Source organism: Teleopsis dalmanni, chromosome 1 (genome assembly GCF_002237135.1).
Source record: "Teleopsis dalmanni isolate 2A chromosome 1, ASM223713v2, whole genome shotgun sequence".
Taxonomy (NCBI): domain Eukaryota; kingdom Metazoa; phylum Arthropoda; class Insecta; order Diptera; family Diopsidae; genus Teleopsis; species Teleopsis dalmanni.
Genome location: NC_051846.1, coordinates 189,181,410 through 189,205,364, shown reverse-complemented (window position 1 = coordinate 189,205,364; position 23,955 = coordinate 189,181,410). Strand labels below are relative to the sequence as shown.

The window sequence follows — 23,955 nt, the reverse complement described above, 5'->3', positions numbered from 1 at the left end:
ATTTAGTAAAATGGACTTCATTCTTACCAAAATAATAGTTTTTATTTATACAATTTAATCAGAAAAATTTTCTAATAAATGTTTCTAATGACAACTCAAGTCTAATTCAAATAGCTTTGTGGTAACAACTATTCAAATTTAACTAAGATATAATAAAGCATTACTTTTAGAAATGATTTATTTAAGCACGTGTTCAAATATTCCATGGAATTAAACAAAAACCTTTTGGTTCATAATTTATTTTAAATTATTTACATTCTCAGAAAACTTAAGATTATCTGACGAATTCGTATGACAGCTTATTTAGTATTTTAGTATTATCTTTATTTCTTGATTTATTAAAATTCAAGCTAATAATTTTAATATTTGATTTCTTTGAGTGATATGCACCTCACTAGTTCAAAGTAAAAATATAATACTTTCACTAACAAAATAAACAAAATAATTTCAAATGAAACAAATTCTCAGAAATTTAAAATAGGCTTATCAAGTGCTCGAATTTAATAAAAATTTTTCTTAAGAAAATCTTGTAAAGATGAATTCTAAAGAAAATATTTTATACTAAACACAAACTTTATTAATAACAGCTTAATTATTAATTATTAATATTTATTAATTATTTTTATTAATTATTTATTTAATTATTTAGTATTAATTATTTTTATATGAAAACCATAGATAATAACAAATATAGCTAATACTCATTGGTTGGTTAAGTGTTGACCGTCCATAAGTCCAAAAAAGTCATATCGTCTTATAGCCAGATCTTATTGTCTATCAAGGTAGCACAGTTGTATTCAGTCTGTATAGTTTGGAGCCTCTAAAATGTGGAGTGCATAGAATTAAATAGGTCTGATGTAATTATCTGAGTGTAATGACCTTTACGATTTTATTGTAGCAAACATTATGTTATATGGCATTGCATTATTAATAAAACAAAAATTATTATGTTACACATTCAAACCCTTCTCAACTCCGTAGTATCTACACAAGACGCGATGCTATTTAAAAAATATAATTTTATTTTTAAGCTTTATTACAAAAGTTTCTAAAAATTTAAATTTTTTAATGCTCACCCAAGTCTAGTTGAATTATAAATCAGCAAAGTCGAAACGAGTGGCTTTTTAAATTCTTTAACACATTTAGAAATTAAGGATGAAGGAGGGATTTTAACGCATAATAGGATTTTTATTACTGCATAAATTTAAAAGGAGGATAGCGTAAAGTAACAAGAAATATTTTTGTCATAATAAATTTAATTTAAATAAAAAAAAAAAAATAGAAAATAGAAAAACAAAAAAATATGGAAACAAAATATTTTTAGAAATAAAATAAAAAATACTTTTAAGTGAGAATAAACAGTTTTCTTTTTAATATGATTTTATACAAAAAAAAAGAGTTTAAATAATAAAAAAAAATGTGAATTATTTTTTTTTATTTAAATTAATATTTATTTATCATAATGAAATTAAAATAACCTCAACTGAATGTTACATTTTCCGAATATAATTTTTCCAGAAATTGTGATCTGTTGTGACAGAGCTCTACACCCGTTAACCGATGTCACAACTTGACTCAGTTACTAGTTTAGGTGTCTTCAAACTATGGAACAGCATCCAAAACTATTGCTTCTTTAAACACTTTTAACAAGTGAGAACGAGTTTAACAAAGTTTAGGGAATCTGCTAACTTTAGCACATATGTTCCGTATCATCTCTATTGGAGTCAATTCTAACGTATGTAGTAGTATATTATCTCTAAAAAAACTTTTAGGGATTAATCAAGCTGCCTAATTGAATTTATTATTTTAATATACAACGCATGTATGTATATGTGTTGTAATGTAGCTCTTCTCTTTTCTCCTCTGCTCATTTTTAAGCTCTATGGAACCGATTCATTTTACGATAGTATCATTAATGTAATCCCGATCTTTCGCAGTCCCTACACTTAATGGATTCATATCAGTATTACAGGTGTGTGTATTTCACAAATTTGATTAATTATGTGGTCTGTATGATTCTATTAAATAGTGCTTTAGTGTCAAACATCCCGATTAAATTTTTACTGTTATCTGCATTAGTGTTATAATGTCTGTTTTATTAGTGTTTATAAAAAAGTTAAAATTTCCCACAATATATTATCCTGGTAATGAAAGCGGAAATTATTTAAAATATGGATTCACTTCTGCTACTTAATCATCCGCTTTTATCAGTGCTTGATATATTATCTTGCTTATATTATGTCATATGATATATTTATCTACTATTGAGATGGTATATTCTGTTTTTATATATTGTATTATTTCTTTTAATTATCTAAATCGTCGCCATTTATCATCCATATATTTTAAAATGAAGTTGATAACACCACATTTTGTATTACTACTATGAAACCTTAGTTTTAAGAAAAGAATTCACTTTTCTTCAACCGGAAGTCTACATTATCTGCTTCTCCCACGTGAAAGTAATCAGAATATATATATAGGTTTCGTCTATCAACTTCCAATAAATTTCTTTGTTGTCAACAGTAGTGCTGCTTCAAATTCTTCTGCGATTAACTGGGTCCAATTAACACGTTTAATTTTTTTCTGTCACATTGAGAACTCTTACCATCTATGATTTTTTAACTACTATCACGAGTTAGGTATCTGCTTATCATGGATACATCTTTCATTGATAACTGTTCTGCCTTCTTGCACCCAATGTAACTTTATTCTTTCTAATTTCTATAACCTCTATGAAGAGTAGCTTCGAAACTTAGTTAGATTCGTTCTAATTAATGTCTCTGAAAGGTTTATATCAGTTTGTGAACACTTGGCAATTCTAAAAGAGTGAATTAACACTCTTTTCCTAGATGTACATTACTTTCGTTTCATTCAGAACAAATTTTATTCGTTATGCAAATTTTTACTTCATTCAACTTTATTTCATTCTACTTTATTTTATTTCATTCTACTTTATTTTATTTTATTTTATTTTATTCATTTAACTTATTTTAAACTATTTAACTTTGTTTCATTATATTCATTTACAAAACATTTTACGCTCATTTTATGATGAAGTGATTTACAACTTGCTTTGAAGGAACTAAATTTGTTGATTAAAAAACAATAGAAACCAGAAAGTAGGTTCTTTCTCGCCAGTATTTCATTTATACATTATTATTGTGTTCCACTTTTTAAACTAAAATTGTGACACTACTATGAAGTACTCATTAAATTCTTAAATACCGACTATTTCCATGAGAATGTCCCATTAGGAGAAAATTACCCTACCATCATAAAAAAGAGAAACAAAAGACATAATTTTATAGATTTTTGTGCAAAATATTAAATTCAGGTTACATTTTTTTAAATGAGGCCAGTAGAGGCAGCAGAGAAACTATGAAAAATATAATATCTTTTTTACACGTTATTTCCCGGCGAATATTAACAGCTAATCAAGTAAAACCGTGACATTTTTATATTTATTAAACCATCTCACCAACATTTAACACTTTCATTGTTAACATTATACACAAGCACGGGTGCAGGAGCTTTCCATAAAAATATGTCGAAAATCGCAGTGATTAAAGTTGCTCATACGACATGAACAACTTTGGAATGTTATAAGGCTATTTAAGTGCTAAATTTGCTAAATAAAGAAAATAAAAAAGTATTAATGGGGACGTGAGTGGATATAGATACAAAGTAAAATAGAAAAATTACAGAATAAACAACACAGAGGAGACAAGTGAAAAGTGTTAAGCTTAAGTGCCTGTAAGCATAAACAGATACAAACAAGACATTTCCTAAGGCCATAAGGCACATATGGCATAAAATGTTTCAATAACAAGGAGTTAAAATGTGGGTGAAGAAGCAATTGGTAGCAGCAATCAAACCCATTGCAACTGTTCTAGTGAATAACTTTATATAATCGCTTGTTGAGGACATATAAAGGAAAGTGGGAACACAAACCATTTTGAGTACTTATACACATGTCAATGATTTCCATTATAGTATCTTAATTTTGCTTAAAGCATCTTTTTTCTTAACAAATAAAAATAAACAAAAAATGTTGTAAATAAATACAACTATTCAAAAGCAAAAAATATCTACATCGAAATCATAGACTATTGATAGAATTTTTCTAAACTTATCAAGAAAGCTTATATAAATAATATTATATATAAAGCAAATAAGTCACAAACTTATTAATAACAGCAACACAACGAGTTAATATATATTTTGAGTTAGAATGTCTTCACATTCGGTAAGTTTTAAATTTATTATTGTGCCAATGTCCGCTATTTGTAAGTAACGATGGACGTTGCGAAGAAGAACAGTTCCATGATTCTGATAAGTATTACTGCCTCGAAGCTTATGAGTATAGAAAAGCTCTTGTTATGGAGATCTCCATGTAAGTCTATCGACATGAGGTACTAACAAATTTTCACTTTTCCTTTTGTGTATTTGCCGTTACTAAATGAAATTAGGTGTAACTTTAGGATTGCTAACTATAACTAGCCATAAATAAATTACGACGGCCTCACTATTTGTTTATAAATAGGCAGTTTGTGTATAAATAACAGTTTGTTTATAAATAAACATTTTGTTAATAAATATACAGTTAATTTGAAATCGATGCTAAGCTTGCGATGATATAATATTTTTCGAAATATTTTTCTAGCTAAGTTTGTTTGACCGCGATAGGACCAGAAATTCTCTGCGGACTAGGACACAGTACACTCCTCTTTCTCATATAAATGAAGGAGAACCAGAACAGAAACTAATGCTGGAATAATCTACCAAAATTCACAATCCAAATCACTTATTGGTATCTATTACTATAGAAGATACCAGGATTGTATGGACTTATTAAAAGAAAAACTTATAATCATCAAAGAAATCTTAACACGACTCTGTAAACTTAAACACCACCTTACGAGACTAGACATATATACGGATGCAAGCTGTAGATTCTACGAAGAACACGATGAGTTGGCCTCACATATGCTTTTAGAATGTTTTAAGCTAATGCACATACGGACAAAATTTTGAGAATGTATATCTTTACGAAAGAGCGTTACTTTAAACCCAGAAGGGGGCACAATAAAAATGAGGGTCGTACTGCCACATCCTCTCTTAATAATAAAAATAAAAAGCTTGTTTGATGTATATGAACTGTTTTCTACGAAGTCTACGAAGAGTCATAAGTAAATTTATATCTTTCACTGATTTCTAGAATAAGCATTAGTTATGTTTATTTTGGGTTAAAGATAATTAATATCCTTGACCTCATAAACTTAATCTAATAAAGTTAAAATGGTTTGAACAGATATGAAATAACAACAACAAAAATTTTAGTTAATTTTTTGAAATTTAACTATTCATACAACGTTGTTTCGACTATTGTACTCAAGTACTCATCATCAGTGGTCATAGAAAATATGTTGATGATGAGTAATTGCTAAAAACCGCTAATTGAGATACTTGGAAGCTATTTAATGGTCTACCATTGCACTCAATCAATTAGAAATTGATACTGAAAATTATATCGAAAAAATATTTTTATCGCATATCTGACTTCGGGTGAACTGGAAAAACTGACTGTCTTTTTATAAAAAATTATAAGTAATTATTATTGCAGCTGATTTTATTTAAATGAATTATTTTTTATTACATGAAATTTTATGGCCAAAATTGCTTTAAATATATTCAAACTGAGAACCAGAGAGCGTGAAATGGATTAACAAAATGCAGTGAATACAGTTCAAATCGTACAATTGTCCTTATTATCTTCATGTGAATTATTTGTTCATGTCTCACTTTAATTGATCCACTATATAATTTCAAAATACTTTTACTATTCTCCTTAAAAAGTTAATTATAATTTGAAAATAAATTATATGTTTACCTTTTATTAAACTTAAGCACTACAACAACACACATGTCCATTAAGATAGTTAATGTGTTGACGTTCCTACTGAATATGTCAATGGAAACTGCATAAATTGGATAACATACTTAATAATTTATATACATATGAATATACAAATTCTACTTACTGGAGGTGATGGTCTTGGTAAACGATTTTCAATAGAAAGCAACTCTTGTAGCGTTGGCTTTCTGGGTAGTAAGGGTTGTTCGTTTGGTACAAGACAGTTTGCAGTGGGAATTATATTTTGATTAATGACATATTGTGGAGTTACGGTTGTATTGCCAAGATTTACAATATTCCCTTGGGTAGGGACTTGATTTGAATCTACTTCAATACGTTGACCTAAAATTAATTTATTTTATTTGTGCCACAAGTTTTCGACTAAGTTGAAAAGCAATTCTTATATTATATGAAACAAAGAATTTACTAAATAATCAAAGCAACGAACTAGTTCAGCATTTTAAAAGTATATAAAATTTTGGTTTATACGCTCTCAATAGATAAAACTTTTTTTTAAATACAACTTCTTACCATTTGGTAAAATTTTGCAAACACTAATATTTTGACTCTCAATGGTTGTGCGAAAATCTTGGTAGGTTTCAATAACTGTTTCCCCTAATAATTGATGTACATCTATTGAATTTTATTAATAGTTTCAGATAGTTATACATATATAGTTATTTGCTTTTATAGCACTTACTCTGTTTAGGTGGCAAGGCCTCTTCTTTAACTGCTATAATTTTTTTATTTGATGGAAACATTTTTGCAGGTGGTTTAGGGACAATTAATAAAACTAAGAATTTTATTTATTTCTATGAATTTAGAGGAAGCCAAATATTTTTTCTAAAAATTTTTAATATCACATATTTGAAAAATAAACTGATATAGTTGATATTATGAAAAATTTAAATTTTTGACTGTTTTATATAAGTTTACTATATAACTCATTTCATATATAAATGTTATGTTAATATATTTTTTCTTTTTAACAAGATTTAGTATGATATACTTTTAAATTATTAGATTTTTAATTAAAATAATATAATTTCAAACCACTTTAACCTATTGGTTTTTATGTTTACATAAGGATAATAAACACGAATACCAATTTCCTTAATAACTTAATCAATTTACCTAATAGTCCTGTATAATTTAAATTTTCTCAATATTTTAGTAAGTTCGATAGAAAAACTTTTTCTAAATGTTTAAATATGCATTATAATAAATCATATGGAAATTTTGACTTTTTGTCCTTTTACATTTGTAATATAATAATTCACCTTCTACGCAGAATTTTCTTCCCAAAAAGGCACATATCAATCAAAACTTTTGGGTTTTAAACTTTTTACCCAATAATTTCACATATTAGGAGATTAGGTTTTTACTTATGAAAATTATTTATGCATAAGTCAATATTAAAACTTATTTTCTTATAAGGCATATAAAAGTAGTTACTGTTAGTATATATAAATATATATATATTTAAATAAATTTCAAAATTAATTTTGTGTAAAACTGTATGAATCCCATTTAACAAGTTAAATTTTCAATAAAAAAAAAATACCTAAATATTATTTTACTGAGCATGATTAATAAATTTTGGCACACCATCTCTTAATATAAAATTATTATATTATAATTTTATTTTTTAACACTAGAAGTCAACCGAAAATTAATTTTGTGGAAAAATAATATAAACTATAGTTATGAGTTTTGGATTACATTAGCTTAATTAAGTTTATTAAATGTTTAATGGACTAAAGTTAACAGTATAAATTTTAAATTAAATTAAAATTTATTTAATTAAATCAGAATTATAACGAAAACTGATTTTATTATTTGTATTTATTTTTTACAGTGTATGAAGAAAGCTTATGTTCAGACATCTAACTAGAGTAGGTGTTGGTGAATTTGACACCCCTGTAAAATAAATCGAATAACTACATTTATGCTTATGCTTATACATACTCCTTATTAATGAATGCTTAATACGATAAGAATTTCTTAAACTGATTGATATTATTTGAAAGCCAAGCCCAGGCCTCACCAAAACAAAGTTTGTTGAAGTTCTTCATAAATTCACCTCATCATATAAATCATAACAAACAGTACCTGAAGTACTGAACACAGAACATAATAATTCCGCATATTCACCGCGAGCATAGAAAAACAAAAAACAACAAAACAAACAGCGGCAGGCACTTGCAAAAGTATTACAAAAACAACGAGAGCCCTAAGCTCAATACCACTGTTCTCTAGTTGTTATTTCTTTGATATCATTTTCATTTCAAAATAGTAATTCAGTGTAATAAAAAAGTAAAATAAAATACTTACCAAATTTCAGTTATTTATTGTAATTAAAGTATGCAGATTTTATAATTTATTGCTGTGCATTTTTTAAGTATGTAGGTATGTATGTAGTGCATCTTATTTATTTCTTGTATGGAAACAATTTTTTAGCCCACTATGTAGGACCATATTAAATTATATTAACTTGCAAATTTTAACATTCACTTATATATTTGAAATATTATTATTTGCAAATATAAATATTATTTTTATTAAACTTTAATAATTTTATCAAACTTATATTTCAACAATGTCATTTCAATTTCCACTTTATTCTCATATATATTCTAAGCTTGCAATTTTTCACTATGCTTTTGTTTTAGGAATATATATTATATGTAACATACAAACTTAAATTGATATAGAATTCACATAACGTTTTGTTACAAATATTTAAAAAATTTATAATAAGTAATAAAATATACTTTTTTTAATATTTATTAAAACCAAATTTAATTAAAAAATGTCACCACCGAATTTATTGTTTGCACCGTGACCGAAATCGAACTGATAGAACAAATGAAGTCCAGTTAGAAGCATAAAAATCGGGATCACAAACAAGAATGAAAAGAAATTGAAACGTGTTTTACTATAATATAATGTAAAAGCAACAACAACGACTTACCTTCATATGCTCTGTTTTCAAATTGCTTATAATTTTTTCCGTTAATGTAAACAATGTGAATATTGCATATTTATTCCAACATACAGAAGCAAAGCTTTAATATTCTTCCTCATATATTACATGCTGTTTATGCTGAAATTTAAATGTTACACTGTTAAGTGTTATACTGTTATACTTTATTGCATATAACACTGTAATATTCTGTTTATATATATTTATGATATTTACTTAATATTTCTTTAATGTTAACATGATTATATACTCAACATTATATTAACAAACAGTTAAAGAAATTATTCTTTGTGAAATATTTCAGTTTTAACATAAATTTAAGTATATTTGTATTATAAATGTAACTTGTGTTTTGATCAATTAAAAAAATGTTTCAAATTCACAAAAAATTATACATCCATAATTAAATTAATATTTAAATCGCAAAAAATATTATTAGTTTAAAATAAATAACATCAGTACATTAAAATTATAATAATAACAAAAACGAAATATAAAAATGTTTATAAGCTCGATTATAGGTAGATCGACGCATTTCAATGAGATCGTTTGTTTTTTTTCGAATACAGAGAGACCAACTAGAGTATAGATGTCTGCATTTTCTTAATAGTTCTTACCTTACTTTTTACTGTTCTGGACAAAAGTATTTTAACAATAATAGCGGTTAAATGCAATTAATAAAATAATCATCTTCTGATTTGTCGGGATTCAAATTTTTTATTTATAAATGTCAAACTAATATTTAAGTTTTTATTTAAAATATTTAAAAATTACGTGGGACTCTTCGTTGAACATATTCTCTTACAATTCCAGTCTCTTGCCTCACCTAACTACTCTTAATATATTTGTTTTCCAAAGCAACTTTTAATCCTTCTGCTTGCACACTACATTATAAAACAAATATATGCCATCTGGTGTCACCACAGACCTTCTGGTGTCACCTTCTGGCTTAGCTAAACTTAGACTTGTAACTACTAACCCTCTTGACCACAGTTGTCTGGAGCTCAGCTCGAGAAAATATCAGCAAATAAATCACCTATAAAAAAGAACCGTGATTCTGTTTGAGACCAACTCAAACAACTACATATTATAAGAAATATAGCCTATAGTCTTTATTCAATAGATTTCAGGCCAAGTGCTACAAATACTCTTCGTTCGATACTTATATTTGTACCGATAACAAAAACATACTACCACTTCGGACGCAATAACTTCACTTTTATCCATACAAATGTTATGCAATTTAACAGTGCATCAGTGAAGGTTCTATTTCAGTCATTCATATAATTTTAGATCACTACCGTACTACAAATACTCACTTTTTAAAAAGTCTTGTGTATTTCGATGTACTAATATATAGTTGACAGAAAGGCAGGTAGTCTACACTATATAAAAATAGTTGATAAAATTCATTAAATTACCAAGTATCTCAAAATAGAAAAAAAGAAAAGAAAATTCGTTTTAATCAATTTTACAATACATCCATAAAGTCTCTACCTATTGACCGCAATATTAACTAACCCAATCTTACTTAATTCAATTGCAGATCTTAGAAGTTTATTAAATGCTATCAAATATCAATTGGAGTGTGTAGGGTATTCCAACAATCTGCTAAAAGAAGTTTATAACTTTTTTGGACGTTTGAAGATTTTAACTTAAAATTTGAATGGAAAAATATTAAAATTCCGGGTTCTTAATCTTCAACTTAAAAGATACTCTAATTCTATCATCATAGATACCTTTTTTGAGTTTTTTGCACAACATAAAGCTTCAACTTAACTAAGGCCATGTATTATTCTTTCCGAATACATATGATTTCTTAAAGTTGTGTGTTGTCATTTCAAGTAAAAATTTTTATATATATTTCTGAATTTGGCTTGCAAAAAAATCAATGGTCGATGCTATTTCCTGATTTTGATTAAATCGCTCCGTCATGATTTCCTAATCTTTGTATTAACGTTCCTATTTTTTTTTCGCTTCTGCTAAAAACGGTTTTTTCTGGTTTCTGCTTCCTGTGCACATTCCTCCGCAGGAGTGTAGGTGTAACGAAAAATCTTCGGTTTATTTTTGTTATTTGCTTTATAACAGGAAATTGGTATCCGCAAATTTGAGTTTTTCCTGCTCTAAATGTTTCAGATGAAGAAATGCTGAGCATTTGTTTTAAGCTTTAATTTTGGTTCTTTTCAATTTTTTGCTATAAGAATTTTTTTTACTTTAACTGAAATATTGATTGGCTACGCTATGAGTAAGAAAGATTATTTTTTTTAAATTTATATAATGTTCACATTAATATCAAACTCAACTCATCTATAAACATTTAGTGCGACAAACAAGCAGCTTAATAATTAAGAATTTAATTTGAACCAAACTTTTTAAATAAAAATATCATCTATAATAAATTGTGTAAATTGTGTGATAATTGCTGAAGACTTGCTGTGGAGTTAGTAACTCACAGCTTAAAATCTATATTTACTCAGCTGTAACAGACTTTAATTTATTCGAAAATTTTGTTTATTATTTTTGTGTTCTTTTTTTGATCTTTTCTTGATTAAATTCTTTAATTGACTGCTAATGATCATGCTGCTTATCTTATAGATACATGGACCCTTTGGCGCAGCGGATAGCGCGTTGGACTTCTAATCCAAAGGTCGTGGGTTCGATCCCCACAAGGGTTGTATATCACTACTTTTTTGCAACTACATTGTATGATATATGCCATTCTGTCAGAACAATTAAAAAAGCTTGTTTTCAGTAAAATTATGTGCATACATAAATTAATTAAAATATTATTTGTAATCATTTTCTAGCTAATTAACTTAAAATATTTATGTTACTGCAAAAATTCATAAACTAAATAACTCATATTTATTTCATACTTAATTTAAATATATTTTTCCTTGTATAAAAACATGCATATTTTATAATAAATTTTATATGCAATATATCATCTCTCACAGCTTAATTAAAAGTTATGATTTCTGCTTTTTGGAATGAAGTAATGCCAATTTGTTGCATTTTAGTATATGCTCTAATGTGTGTAATCGTATATAAATAATTGAATTTATTACAAATTAAATTAAATTATGAGTATTCAAAAATGCATAAACAAAAAATGCATATAAAATTTTAATAAATTCTGTAATTATTTCTCATTGTGATTTGTGATTGAAATATGTTATAGGTGGTACCTCATGTTTAGTAATAAGTAATAAATCAAGTGATAGAGACATTACACAATTCTAAATAAACATGATTTAATGATTTTTTATATGTTTAAATTATGAACCTTAATTATATTTAAAAATATTACAAGAAGCCAATAGGCCTAAGTGAGTCGCAGCGGCAGAGTGACCGTCTCTTTATGTAAATTTAATTATAAATTTAAGATATTTTATTTGAAGAAGAAATGTTTGCTTATAAAAAAATATTTTTTAAAAAATATTTCACAAAAAATTAACAAAATGATAAATGGTTTTAAGGTAACAATGAAAGCTGTGCATATTTATCTTACTCTATCACCTTTAAAAGGTATTCTATGTTCTCTTCACACTTAAGATAATATTAAAAAGTTATACAAAAATTCGTGACAATGAAGTATTTCAGCATTCACTAGCTTAAACAAATAAATAAATTCTGTATAAAAATAATCCGAATTAAACATACGAAACTTCTTTTCTGTAATTTTTTCTCGGTAAGTGCATACCATAGAACTCTATTACTCCATTAGATCGAAGTTTGACCTCGAACTTAAATTCCCAATATTCTGGCAAGACAAGAAGCCATTGCTGAGTCTTTTAAAAAAATTTATTGAATATGATCCACCAAGTACCGCAACCACATGACATGACATTTAATCTTTCGGAAACTAAAGGAACCACTTCTGAGATAGTGTTCAAATTGGTTACCCATATGAGCCTATAAAAAATATATGGAGAATGTGGTCAAAGGTTAGCATAGTTATATTGCATTCAATTAGGCTTATTTTAAAGGTGGCAAAAAGAATCTTGATTAATTGATGATATTTTTGTATTGCAGTTAATAGTCTCAAATAATTTTTACTCTAAATATTTCTCATCTTACATTTTAATAACAGTTATGATATTATTATGACCTATACGAGCATACTTCGAATAGAAAGAATGTTGGTATTGCTTCTTTAAGCTGTTTCTGTATACAGTGGCGTATTCGGATAGGATGGTTTTCGATAATGGAACTCAATTCGGTAATAGTATTTAGTGGGTAAGACATCCTACTCCAAATTATATCTTTAATTATTTTATTATAACAGTGCAGAAGACTTTCGCCTTCAAGTAACGCCAAAGAGAAAGTAAAGACCTTTTTAATAATAAGACTATTAGGAACTTGTTCCCGCAAGTAGTTTCTAGGATGTGTAAGCATCATATTGATAAAACCCTAACCCTATGTTTCCATTATCTGCAGACTTCATAGTACTTTCCTTGGATCACTAATTTGAATGTATTCATTGTGATCTGCATGGGTAGAGCTAAAATGTTATATTTTTGCTATCAAGATTAGGTATTGCAGATCTTCGCCCCCCAGTGAAAAAAAAGAATACAATGATTTTAAAATTAAGTTATAAAAATATATATGTACATGTATTATTTTATATAAATTGTCCACTACTGTAATTCTTTTATGAATAAGCTCTTTTCAAAGCTACACAATTCTCTTTAGAATATTATCAGTTCTCGTATATTCCATAACAGTGCAAAAAACTTTCGCCTTCAAGTAACACCAAAGAGAGAGTAAAGACCTTTTTAATAATAAGACTATTAGGAACTTGTTCTAAGTAGTTTCTAGGATGTGTGAGCATTATATTAATAAAACCCTAACCCTACGTTTCCATTATCTGCAGACTCAAGTGAAACTATGGGCTTTTAAGGCATAATTTCATGAATTTCATGAACATAAGTTCTATACATGAACTTGCAGTTCAAACCTTTAGTTTATGTAGTAGAACTCTTTGGATCTCTAGATCTCTCTGGTCATGAATTGCTCAAGTTAGTGACTTAAAGCACTTAAACTTAACATACTAATGAAATTATTTTTTAGTTATTTAATATAGTTATTTAAAACAAAATGCTTTAAATTCCATATATCTACTAGAGACAATAAAGTTGCTTTTTAATTTTAAACTACTTAATACTGGATTCGAAAGAGCATCAATTGTTAAACCTGTTAACGACTGAGAACTCTATTCTATATTCTATGCTTTACTCAAATCTGTAACTAACCTAAATATTATTTTCATTAATTATTGAATAATAAATAGTCTATTCAACAATTATTGATTAAAAAATATTATAAATAGCTAATAGCAATTTGTTTTGCTTTTACATTGAATTTATTTAATACTCACAGTGATATTAAAGGTAATCGTTATGATTTCATTAAATTCGTCACTCTCAGCTCGTATCTTCGTATCTTCATAATTGTCAATTCGTCTGCGTGTTAAGTGGACATAAGTAATTCATTTGACAACTCCAGCAGATTTCACATATCAAATCACTGTGATTTAAGTTACAATGAATGATATTTCATTAAAATAATATTTTTATATATTAATCTGTTGTGTCTTTTGCACTTAATTTAAGTTTCTATATGACAAAGCAATTCATAATTTATCTGTCAAAACCTCATGACCGATTATATTAACCGAAATATCATTTGAACATACCCAGTGCTATTCCAGAAGAGACGCAGTCTTCTATAGTAAAAATAAAATCACCCTGCAGTGACATAAATTAATTAAAATGAAAATTTCAATTTACAATTCAAGCAATCGGATCATCATGTTTAGTATGGAAGACCATTAAGGATGCAGCAGATAATAAAGTTATGTGGATGTGCATGTATAGACATGTTCATGCATGCACAGTAAGGCTGGACTATGGCAAAATATCAATATTTCAATAATAGCACAATAAATTAATTAATATAATCAAATTTATTATAAGCTTTTGTTATTCCAAAGTGATGGCAATTACGTTAAAAATATTTAGAGACTTATGTGTGCCTGTAGCGAATGGATAAAGGTTTTTCGTTATTGAATATTTGAAATTTAAAACATGTTGGGTTTAATAGTTTAAAGGCTTTTCATGTTTACTTTTCTATTTTGCGAGTTAAGTTGGTAGTACTAAAATTTAATATTAATTGAATTTTAATTCAAATTTAATATTAAAACAATGTTACGAAAACCTGGTTGATAGTAAATAAATATATCAAACTTTATTTAGATTATTTCCTAAATAAACTTATTCCGATTTGAATTGCTATCATGCACGTATTTATTCAAGTATGTATCAAAATGTGGTCTTTGTTCATAAGCTTTGATGGCTTTGACTTCAAATTGCCCTAACAGGCATGTTATGTGGCAAAGTCCAGTTAAAACCAAATATAATCTACCATAACAATATCTTCAATTTCACGCTCAATTAAATCAATTATCATGTGATTGTAGCAATCAGAATTAACAATTTTTGTCCAACCTTCATCATTTTCAAAGCGACGAGCAGGACATGTTACACCTCCGGACCAAATACTTCACCATACAGCAATCTTTTGTGGCTGCATTAGCCTATAAACAAGGTTTACAGTACCCTGAATGCGACAATTTTATTTGTTAATATATAAAGAAAATTTGATATACAATTTTAAAAAGTTCTGCGGTTGTTTAACAGTCTATATTATGAAATGGAAAACTCTAAACTAATCATATAATAAGGTTGATTTTTGTTTTGTCGAATCTGAAACGTCTCATGACGAAAAGAAACTAAAAAGTTTCGAACAGTAATGAAGAAACAACAAAAATTTTTATGAATGTATTGAAGTTTGGTACTCATCATCAGTGATCTAAGAAAATATTCGAATTTTTATTTAATTAGTCTATAGTCCGTATATAATGTTGGATTGCAAATGCCAGGCTTAGAACTCGTGCCCATCAAATTACAAACAATGACTAATCGTGTTTTCCCACAACTAATCATGGGTATCAAACCATTTTAACCTTTTTAACGACTATATATAAGTCAAATATGTTCTGTCATATATCCACATACAATTTGTAACCATTTATACCAATATCGACATACCGATTATTCCGACCCTAATTGAAAATTTTCTAATTTATATTACTGTTTATAAGGACAATAGGTTACAACGACTGGATTGAGTTGTTTCATTTTAATGTCGTTATAATCGGTTTCATCTGTATTTTAGACTGTGATTTTAAATTCTGACGGTTTAAATGAAATGAAATCTACAGCAATTGTCAATGTACTGAATAGTCTGAATAACTGGGATATTGTACTGTAAGGAACTTGATGACCGAAAATTTTTCTTAAATCATAGGGCATATATATCCTTAATTATAATAATAAAAATAACTTTTTTTTATTTTTAAGTTTAATTATATATTAGTTTTTTTATTTATGTTACGTATATGAATTGTTTAACGAAAAGGATTTGTCACAAAAAATAAAGTTCCAGAATTCGTACAGGATTGGTCTCTTTCATAAAAAAAAAAATCATTATATATACAACATGTAAATATTTCAAAAATTATTTTATCACCATTATCTCTCCACATTTTTCCTCTCTAGTGCTAGCAGGGGAATCAAAATTTTGTATATAGTAAGCTGTTATCTGTAAAAAAAATAAATCTATCAATTAAGTATCGTATAATAGGTATATGTTATTCATTATTGCAGTATATCACTAAAAATGGTTCTAATATGTAACTGTGTTTTTTATACATATCTACATATACATATTTTTATACATATATTTTTTTATACATATCCTTTAATATTAGGAATATTGTATTGTGACATATCGTATTCAAATCAAGAACCTATCTATATTTATTTGTAAATACAATTAAAATATACTTACCAATATAGTTTATGCCTATAATTTATATCGATGATGTCATCATTATTGCACACATTATAAGGGTAAGTAGATCATATATATCTAATTTGTACGTTATAGTTATTTTCGATCCGCTATAATGTAGTACACCCCTTACCAAGCTGCTTTTAAGATAATCACCAAAATTTAGAAGCAGGATACATTATGATGTTACGACCTATAAAAAATAATAGTTACAAAATATGAAGTTTTTTAATAAAGATGATTATACATAAGCGGAAAACACATTAAAAAAATTTATAATGGATGAATTGTGTCCTTTTAAAAAAAAATTAAAAATATAGAAAATACCACACAATATTTAAGATTAATTCTTAAGTCCCCTTTCAAACTAATATTAAGCTCTGTTTAGAGAGCCATTAATTACTCTTACCAGTTAAATCCAAAGCTGGTGCACCAGATTTTGATGCAAGATTTTTAAGTGTCCTCTTGAGATCCATTTTGCCTTGTTTACCTAAAATTTAACCTAATATAACAAGAATTTGAAATATTATTACATTGTCAATATAAAATAATAACAAAACTACTTTGATGTCAAATATACTATATATATATTCTATGTATAATATTGAGAGGTTTCGAACAGTAGTAAACCACAACATATATAGCTGCTTAAATTCTTTAAAAATTAATTATCATTAATTAATCACGTGAAACCACTTGCAGTCAGCTTTATCGTATGTGTCAGGGGTAACGAAATATCTGCTTGTGAGTACAAACATATCTAGTCATATTCTCATCATAGGACTTTATGGAGCTTAAATCTCGACTAGCAGAAAAATACCAGGTCGGAAGTTATCTGTTATAAATTCTTAATAATGTATATTTTAGCACCAATTTGCTATTCTGTTTAGTTCTGTCTGGGTCAATTATTAGCACAAAAGATCTGTGTTCGCAATACTCCTATTGACTGGAAGCCCACAACCTTTCATTTTCTTTATATATTAAAACTGTTTAGAATCAGTGTTGGAACTAAAAATCTACTATAGTCGCTATGATCCTTTTAACAGGGGACCTGGAATTTTTCATTATTTTTGTATTGTGTTTTATTCTATATATTTCAAAAATATTTATTGCTATAAAAAATCTAGTATATTTGCAATGCACCTATGAAGTGAACGCTTGAGCCCTTTATCGATATTCTGTATTTAGGGTCAATTGTAGGTACAAGAAATTTTCGTGGTGGCAGTACTGATATCGACGGTAGTCATAGGACCTTATTAATGCTATTCTATTTAGTCTACTCTATATATTTCAGAAGTAATTAGGTTGTTGTTACTTTAAAAGATCTACTATGATCATAGTGGTTTTCACAGTGGTTTCACAACTAAGCATAAATTAGTTGAGACCTACAGTGACTTTAATGCCCCTATTATTTTATTCTTCTTTTGTTACAGTTCTCCTATCGATTGGGAGCGGAGAATCTGTCAACAAAATTATTTTCTACTCTTTTGTTATCCCTTTTTTTTACACCACTGTAATTATTTAATAAATATATCTTGCTATAATGTACATGGGTATACTAAGTATTCATATCAAAGAAATATTACTTATTCACAGTGACTTACTTACCAATTTGATGTGTTAGCATCTAATAATTGACTTATTTCTGGCAGAAAATATTTGGCTTGATAATTCCTATGATCCTAAAGGTGATCCGAAATTCTTTTGTAAAAAAGAAATACCTATTTTTTAACTTACCGTTAACTTAATTAGCGCTTAATAATATTTCATAACTAAATTTCTTATCTGGAAGTACTGACTAATTTTGAAATTTTGGCCTATATGCCGTAATATAACTGAAAGATTTTGAAATATTTCATGTTTTATTAAAAAAATGTAAGTTTGTCAAATTTTTATATATAAATTTATAAAACCATTACATAGTTGATTATAATTTTTCCAATGTTCAAAAAAGGTATTCGAAGCAGTAGTTGGAGGAATGAAGGCGTAGACGAAGACCATATCTGCGGTAGAGTGATTAAGTTGAGGAAACACTAACAGGACTTGATGTACGAGACTGTAGAAGGTGAGCACGCAGCAGAGGCGCCTAAAAAGACACACTGCGTCGGATCGAAATCCGGTAATGGGTTCTTATGGTCACATAAGTAAGTAAATATCAATTGTTAAACTATTTTGTAAGCAAACAAAAGCTCTCCTAAAACTTGTACAGAGCTTTCTGGAATATAAAAACTCAATCGACATGCATAAATAAGTTATGACAGCGGAAACGACCAAATCGTAATATGATTAATACAAATTAATTTAGCTGCAGTGGGAACATGGTATTAGCAAATAGATCAAAGTGTGAAATGTTTAATTTTGTAAACAAACAAAAGCTCTCCTAAAACTTGTACAGAGCTTTCTGGAATATAAAAACTCAATCACATGCATAAATAAGTTATGACAGCGGAAACGACCAAATCTTATTATGATTAATTCAAATTGATTTAGCTGGAGTGGGAACATGGTATTAGCAAATAGATCAAAGTGTGAACTGTTTAATTTTGTAAGCAAACAAAAGCTCTTCTATAACTTCTACAGAGCTTTCTGGAATATAAAAACTCAATCGACATGCATAAATAAGTTATGACAGCGGACCACATCTTAATATGATTAATACAAATTAATTTAGCTGCAGTGGGAACATGGTATTAGCAAATAGATCAAAGTGTATATTGTTTAAAAGCAGCTTGACAAGGAAAGTGATGAATTTTATTATACCATGGGTATAAAATAGTATTTCTCAGATGATCTAAATATTATACACACTATCCTAATTACAATAAAATGACCTCAAGTGCTTTTTAATACACTTAGATTTGTCATTTATTTAAAGTACTCTCAAATGCTTTTAATTTTTATTTAAATTGTAATTGTTCTATTGTTTTTAGAAGTATATGAAATTCCCATTACGTGCAGTATTTTTTATCACGTAATTAAAGTTCATTGGGCGTTAAGCAAAAATTATATAAACCATTAAATACACACTATTAAAGTGCCTTATGATTTTTCCTACTACTATAACGTTTTTATAAATGCTCTGTTTTGGCTTAATATCTTTTATGGCCTTGTTCTGTTATTGTTATGCTCAATGGACTTTGAGGAACAGCATGGAAATCAATGATCTGAATTTGATTGCTATTTGCATTGGTAAGCAAAATAATGTAACCTGAAAACAATGCTACCAACCACTACAATGCCACTACATCCTAATGCTCCGTTTTGCCAGCCTCGTGAGAATACATATGGAAAAAAATTAACATTGAAAATGTTAAATGAGGGATAAACTTAATAAAATTATATAAAAATGCTGATGTCTGTTGGACAATAGATTTTGTTTATTATTAATGCAATGAAAGGGTGCACTGATGTAGGCTGCCATCATGATTATTAACAATTCTTATTAAAGTATTAGAAATATATTTGTTAAATATTTGAAAAATCAATCAATTATGTGGTTTATTGCTAATACATTACTCATTCTTATTCTTGAGTTCAACATAATTTCGTTAAAAAAGAAATCTTTTAAAAAAATTTTCCCATGGCTCCTTTAATGCAGCTGCCTGCCAACAAGGATAACAACCATCAAAATAAAATTAAGTTTGAAACAGTTTGACTTTTTATAATGAAGACATCATCAGTAGGATGTGACAAGTACTCATATAAAATCAGTGTCAGTGTCAGTGTCAGACACATATACTTTTCTTACCAGCGGCAATTTTTCTCATTTATTCTTTTTATGATTTAATTTAAAAACTTTTCTATAATTGCGTTTACAGCAGATAATAAATAAATGACATTTTAATAAAGCGAATTACGTTATCAATACAAAAGATTTATTTTAAAACTTTTTCTTTAAATTTCAGACATGTGAGATGTATGTAGTAAGGATGGTCGTAAGGTATTACTCATCTTCCATAAGCAGTAGTGCTCTGAACAAAGGTTTATTGCTTCATTGAGTGGACAAGATTCAATTGATTGAAATGTATGGTATATGTTGATATTTAATATTAGTTCACTGCATTTCATTCGTTTGATATTTTATTTAATTTGTAATAAATTTCATTTAACTTTACTATTTTTTGCTTTATATAATCAAAAGTTGTCTGATCTGGAGAAATATGTTAAGTAAAGCAGTATCTCCTATCTAACCAATGAAATCTTTTAGCGACTTACCGAAATTGTATTAGGTTTCGCTTTATCTTGATGGAACACTACACCTTCTTTATTGCTCAGTTCTTGCATTTTCTATTCAGAGAAATCATTCAATTTGTCCAGCTGATGGCAGTATGGGTTTTCACATTAACTTGATGGAACACTATACCTTTTCTATTGTTCAATTCTGACATTTTTTCATTAGAGAAATCATTTCATTTGTCCAGCTGATTACAATATGGAATCTAACATTATCTTGATGAAACACTATACCTTTTCGATTGTTTAATTCTGTCATTTCCTCTTTAGAGGAATCATTCAATTTGTCAAGCTGATGACAGTAAGGGGTTTCACATTAACTTGATGGAAGACTATACCTTTTCTACTGTTCAATTCTGGCATTTTCTCTTTAGATAAATCATTTCCTTTGTCCAGCTGTTAACAGTTTTGACTTGATCGTTGTATTGTTTGATGGAAGATTAAAATGAAAACGCTTCCATTTAAATCCCATCTGAGCATATTAAGAAAGGTATTAAAATATTCCACATTTTTCTTATTAAAATTTTTATATACTATATATTATGAAAACAGAAGTAACACCTTTTTTTTGATACTCGTTGAAGGAATATATATCAAAAATCCTGCAAGGATTTTATATTATATAAAACAATTGGACCCAATGTTGAAAATAAACGAAATTAAATTCCGAATAACGTACTATTATTTTGGTTTATTTATTTTATAGTACTTAGCTGATGTGATGCTATGGGACTTCTATATATCTAAACAAATGAATTCAACAATCAACCGACGATCTGAAACATTCATTTAACATTATTTTAGATCGTGTTGATTTTAATATTGAGCAAAAGGAAACTAATTAGAACTAATTGGTATATTTAGCGAATATTTATAAAAAATATTAAAAATATTCTGGAACTAATCGAAACACTTGCCGAATATATAAAAAAATTATTGTAACTATTCGGGAACTAATCGAAATATTTACCGATTATAAATATGTTTGTAGAATTCTGTATTTCTGTTTAATTTAATTTTTATTTTTATGATTAATTAATTTTTATTTTCACTAAGAAATAAATATCTTATTGTAGTGATCAAAGATAAATAGAAGAGATTAGTGGTCTTAAAGCTAAAGCTTTCTAAACCAAAGTAAACAAAATGGTTAGTTCTACCCGGTGAAGTGAGTAAGTTGAAATTTAGGCTACTTTTTTATATATCTGATTTATTTAAATATTTTTTTTGAAAAAATAAATCTCTTATTATATAAATTAGAAATTAATAAAAGAGGTCGATAGTTAATGAGATGATTTAGCAAGCTAAAATCTTTACTGTCTGTGCCAAGAGAATATTGTAAAATCAAGATAGCACTTCTGTATTTCTGATTTATTGGAAAAAATTTTTTTGATTAAGAGATTAATATGCGATACAATTATTTTAAACATATATAATGTGTAACATTTTGCCACTAGCTCACTCTTCCTTGAAATATTGAATGATTTAAATAATGTTTAACATTAATCTTTACTCAACTTCAAGTAAATAAAAGACTTTCTTTACTTACTTGAAATTTCTTGGTGGTCCCTTTGAATAATAATAAAAGATTTTCATGCAATTCTACGTCACTGCTGCAGTTCTTAGGGCAAGAACCTCAAACAGAGAATAATTGATGAAATTTGCGTTTTTACTCAAACTTTGTACACAAACTGAAATATTTTCATCTTTTCTTGTCTAAGACGGCGGTCAAGGAATTTATTCCATTAATTGAGGATATATAGTTTTTTTTTTTGTTGAGAAATGTGAACTCGACTAGACGATTGCATAAAATTTGTGATAAAAAAATTTTTAAATTTGCCATAAAGACGCAATAGTGCTGCATATTTGCACTTAAATTGAATGCGAATGGGAATGGGAATGGGAATGGATATCGTGTCAGCTAACAACATTCCACTCTAACTCAGCAAAGTTTCTTAAATGATTTGCAGTTATTGTGGCTTTGAGCATTCATTTTCCAAATACAAGCCACCATTGTTTATCTGAGTATCTGTGTTGTTGTCATTATTACTCTTCCAGTCATAGTGGTTGGCAGTGGTAGTAGTGATAGTTGTTGTTGATGTTGATGTGTCTGTGAATGTGAATGTGAATGTACGTCTTCCGCATATAATTTTTATGACAAAATTTCCGCATTCAATTAGAATTGCTAATCTCTGATGAGATCCCATTTGCATTTTAACATTTGATGCTTTTTGTTTTCAACTGTTTTTATTGAGGTTTGGCTAGCTATTTGTTGGCATATCCCCATCAACATTCAGTCAACGCCATTTGGACCAAAAACTTGCTTTCAAAAATTGGTAAATGTTTGTGTTTTTAATGCTGGTTATCTCTTCTATTCCTCTATTTGCATTTGTAGTTGTAAATAAAAAAATGTGCAAATTATGCCATTCAAATAAGTGGCAACACTCAAACTAATTTTGCGTCATTTATGTGATAATTTTTTATACCAGCATTTGAAGTACTTTTTGTTCGGAGTTGCATTGAATTAAGTTGTCATTGTTGTTGAACCTATTTGTGGAGATTTTAAATACTTTAATAGGAAATGATTGAAAATCAGATATATCCTTAAAGTAAATAAAACATTATTTAAAAAAAAAATAACTTACAAATCATTATATTATATTATAATGTCATGAGATGAGTCATGAGCTGTCCTTTTCCTAGAATCAAAGCTTTTCAATGCGGTATATAGGTATGTATATTATATGGCGTGGCTACTCATAGGGGATTCAATTTTTAAAGATTTTTATGTTATTTGTTCATAAAAATCCGATGACCAAAATCTTACTGCAGTATTCAAGGATAAATAGAAGAATACGGCATTTGGCAGCTTCAAATTGTGGTGAAAAACAACAGTTACTCGCTT

The 23,955-nt window shown here is 27.6% G+C and overlaps 1 protein-coding gene, 1 long non-coding RNA gene and 1 other non-coding gene across 6 annotated transcripts; 1 reads left to right on the top strand and 2 right to left on the bottom strand.

Moving 5' to 3' along the window:
* Positions 1-5,630: 5,630 nt before the first annotated feature.
* LOC119672625 lies at positions 5,631-6,765 on the bottom strand. Its single transcript, XM_038083727.1, has 5 exons — positions 6,618-6,765; positions 6,449-6,550; positions 6,045-6,259; positions 5,894-5,981; positions 5,631-5,818 (listed from the first exon to the last, which is right to left on the bottom strand). Exons 1-4 carry the CDS (start codon positions 6,676-6,678, stop codon positions 5,943-5,945), a joined length of 417 nt encoding a protein of 138 aa, XP_037939655.1. The 5' UTR covers positions 6,679-6,765; the 3' UTR covers positions 5,631-5,818; positions 5,894-5,942.
* A 4,740-nt stretch (positions 6,766-11,505) lies between these two features.
* On the top strand, positions 11,506-11,578 carry Trnar-ucu. Its single transcript has one exon. It is a non-coding gene; the product is annotated as a tRNA-Arg (tRNA).
* A 4,758-nt stretch (positions 11,579-16,336) lies between these two features.
* LOC119672610 lies at positions 16,337-18,664 on the bottom strand. 4 transcript variants are annotated; one of them, XR_005251929.1, is made up of 6 exons: positions 18,558-18,664; positions 18,429-18,502; positions 17,230-17,322; positions 16,818-17,013; positions 16,497-16,568; positions 16,337-16,432 (listed from the first exon to the last, which is right to left on the bottom strand). It is a non-coding gene; the product is annotated as an uncharacterized LOC119672610 (long non-coding RNA). The 4 variants fall into 4 exon arrangements; XR_005251933.1 differs by having other exon boundaries at positions 18,429-18,494; XR_005251934.1 differs by lacking the exon at positions 18,429-18,502 and having other exon boundaries at positions 18,558-18,654.
* Between the last annotated feature and the right edge of the window lie 5,291 nt (positions 18,665-23,955).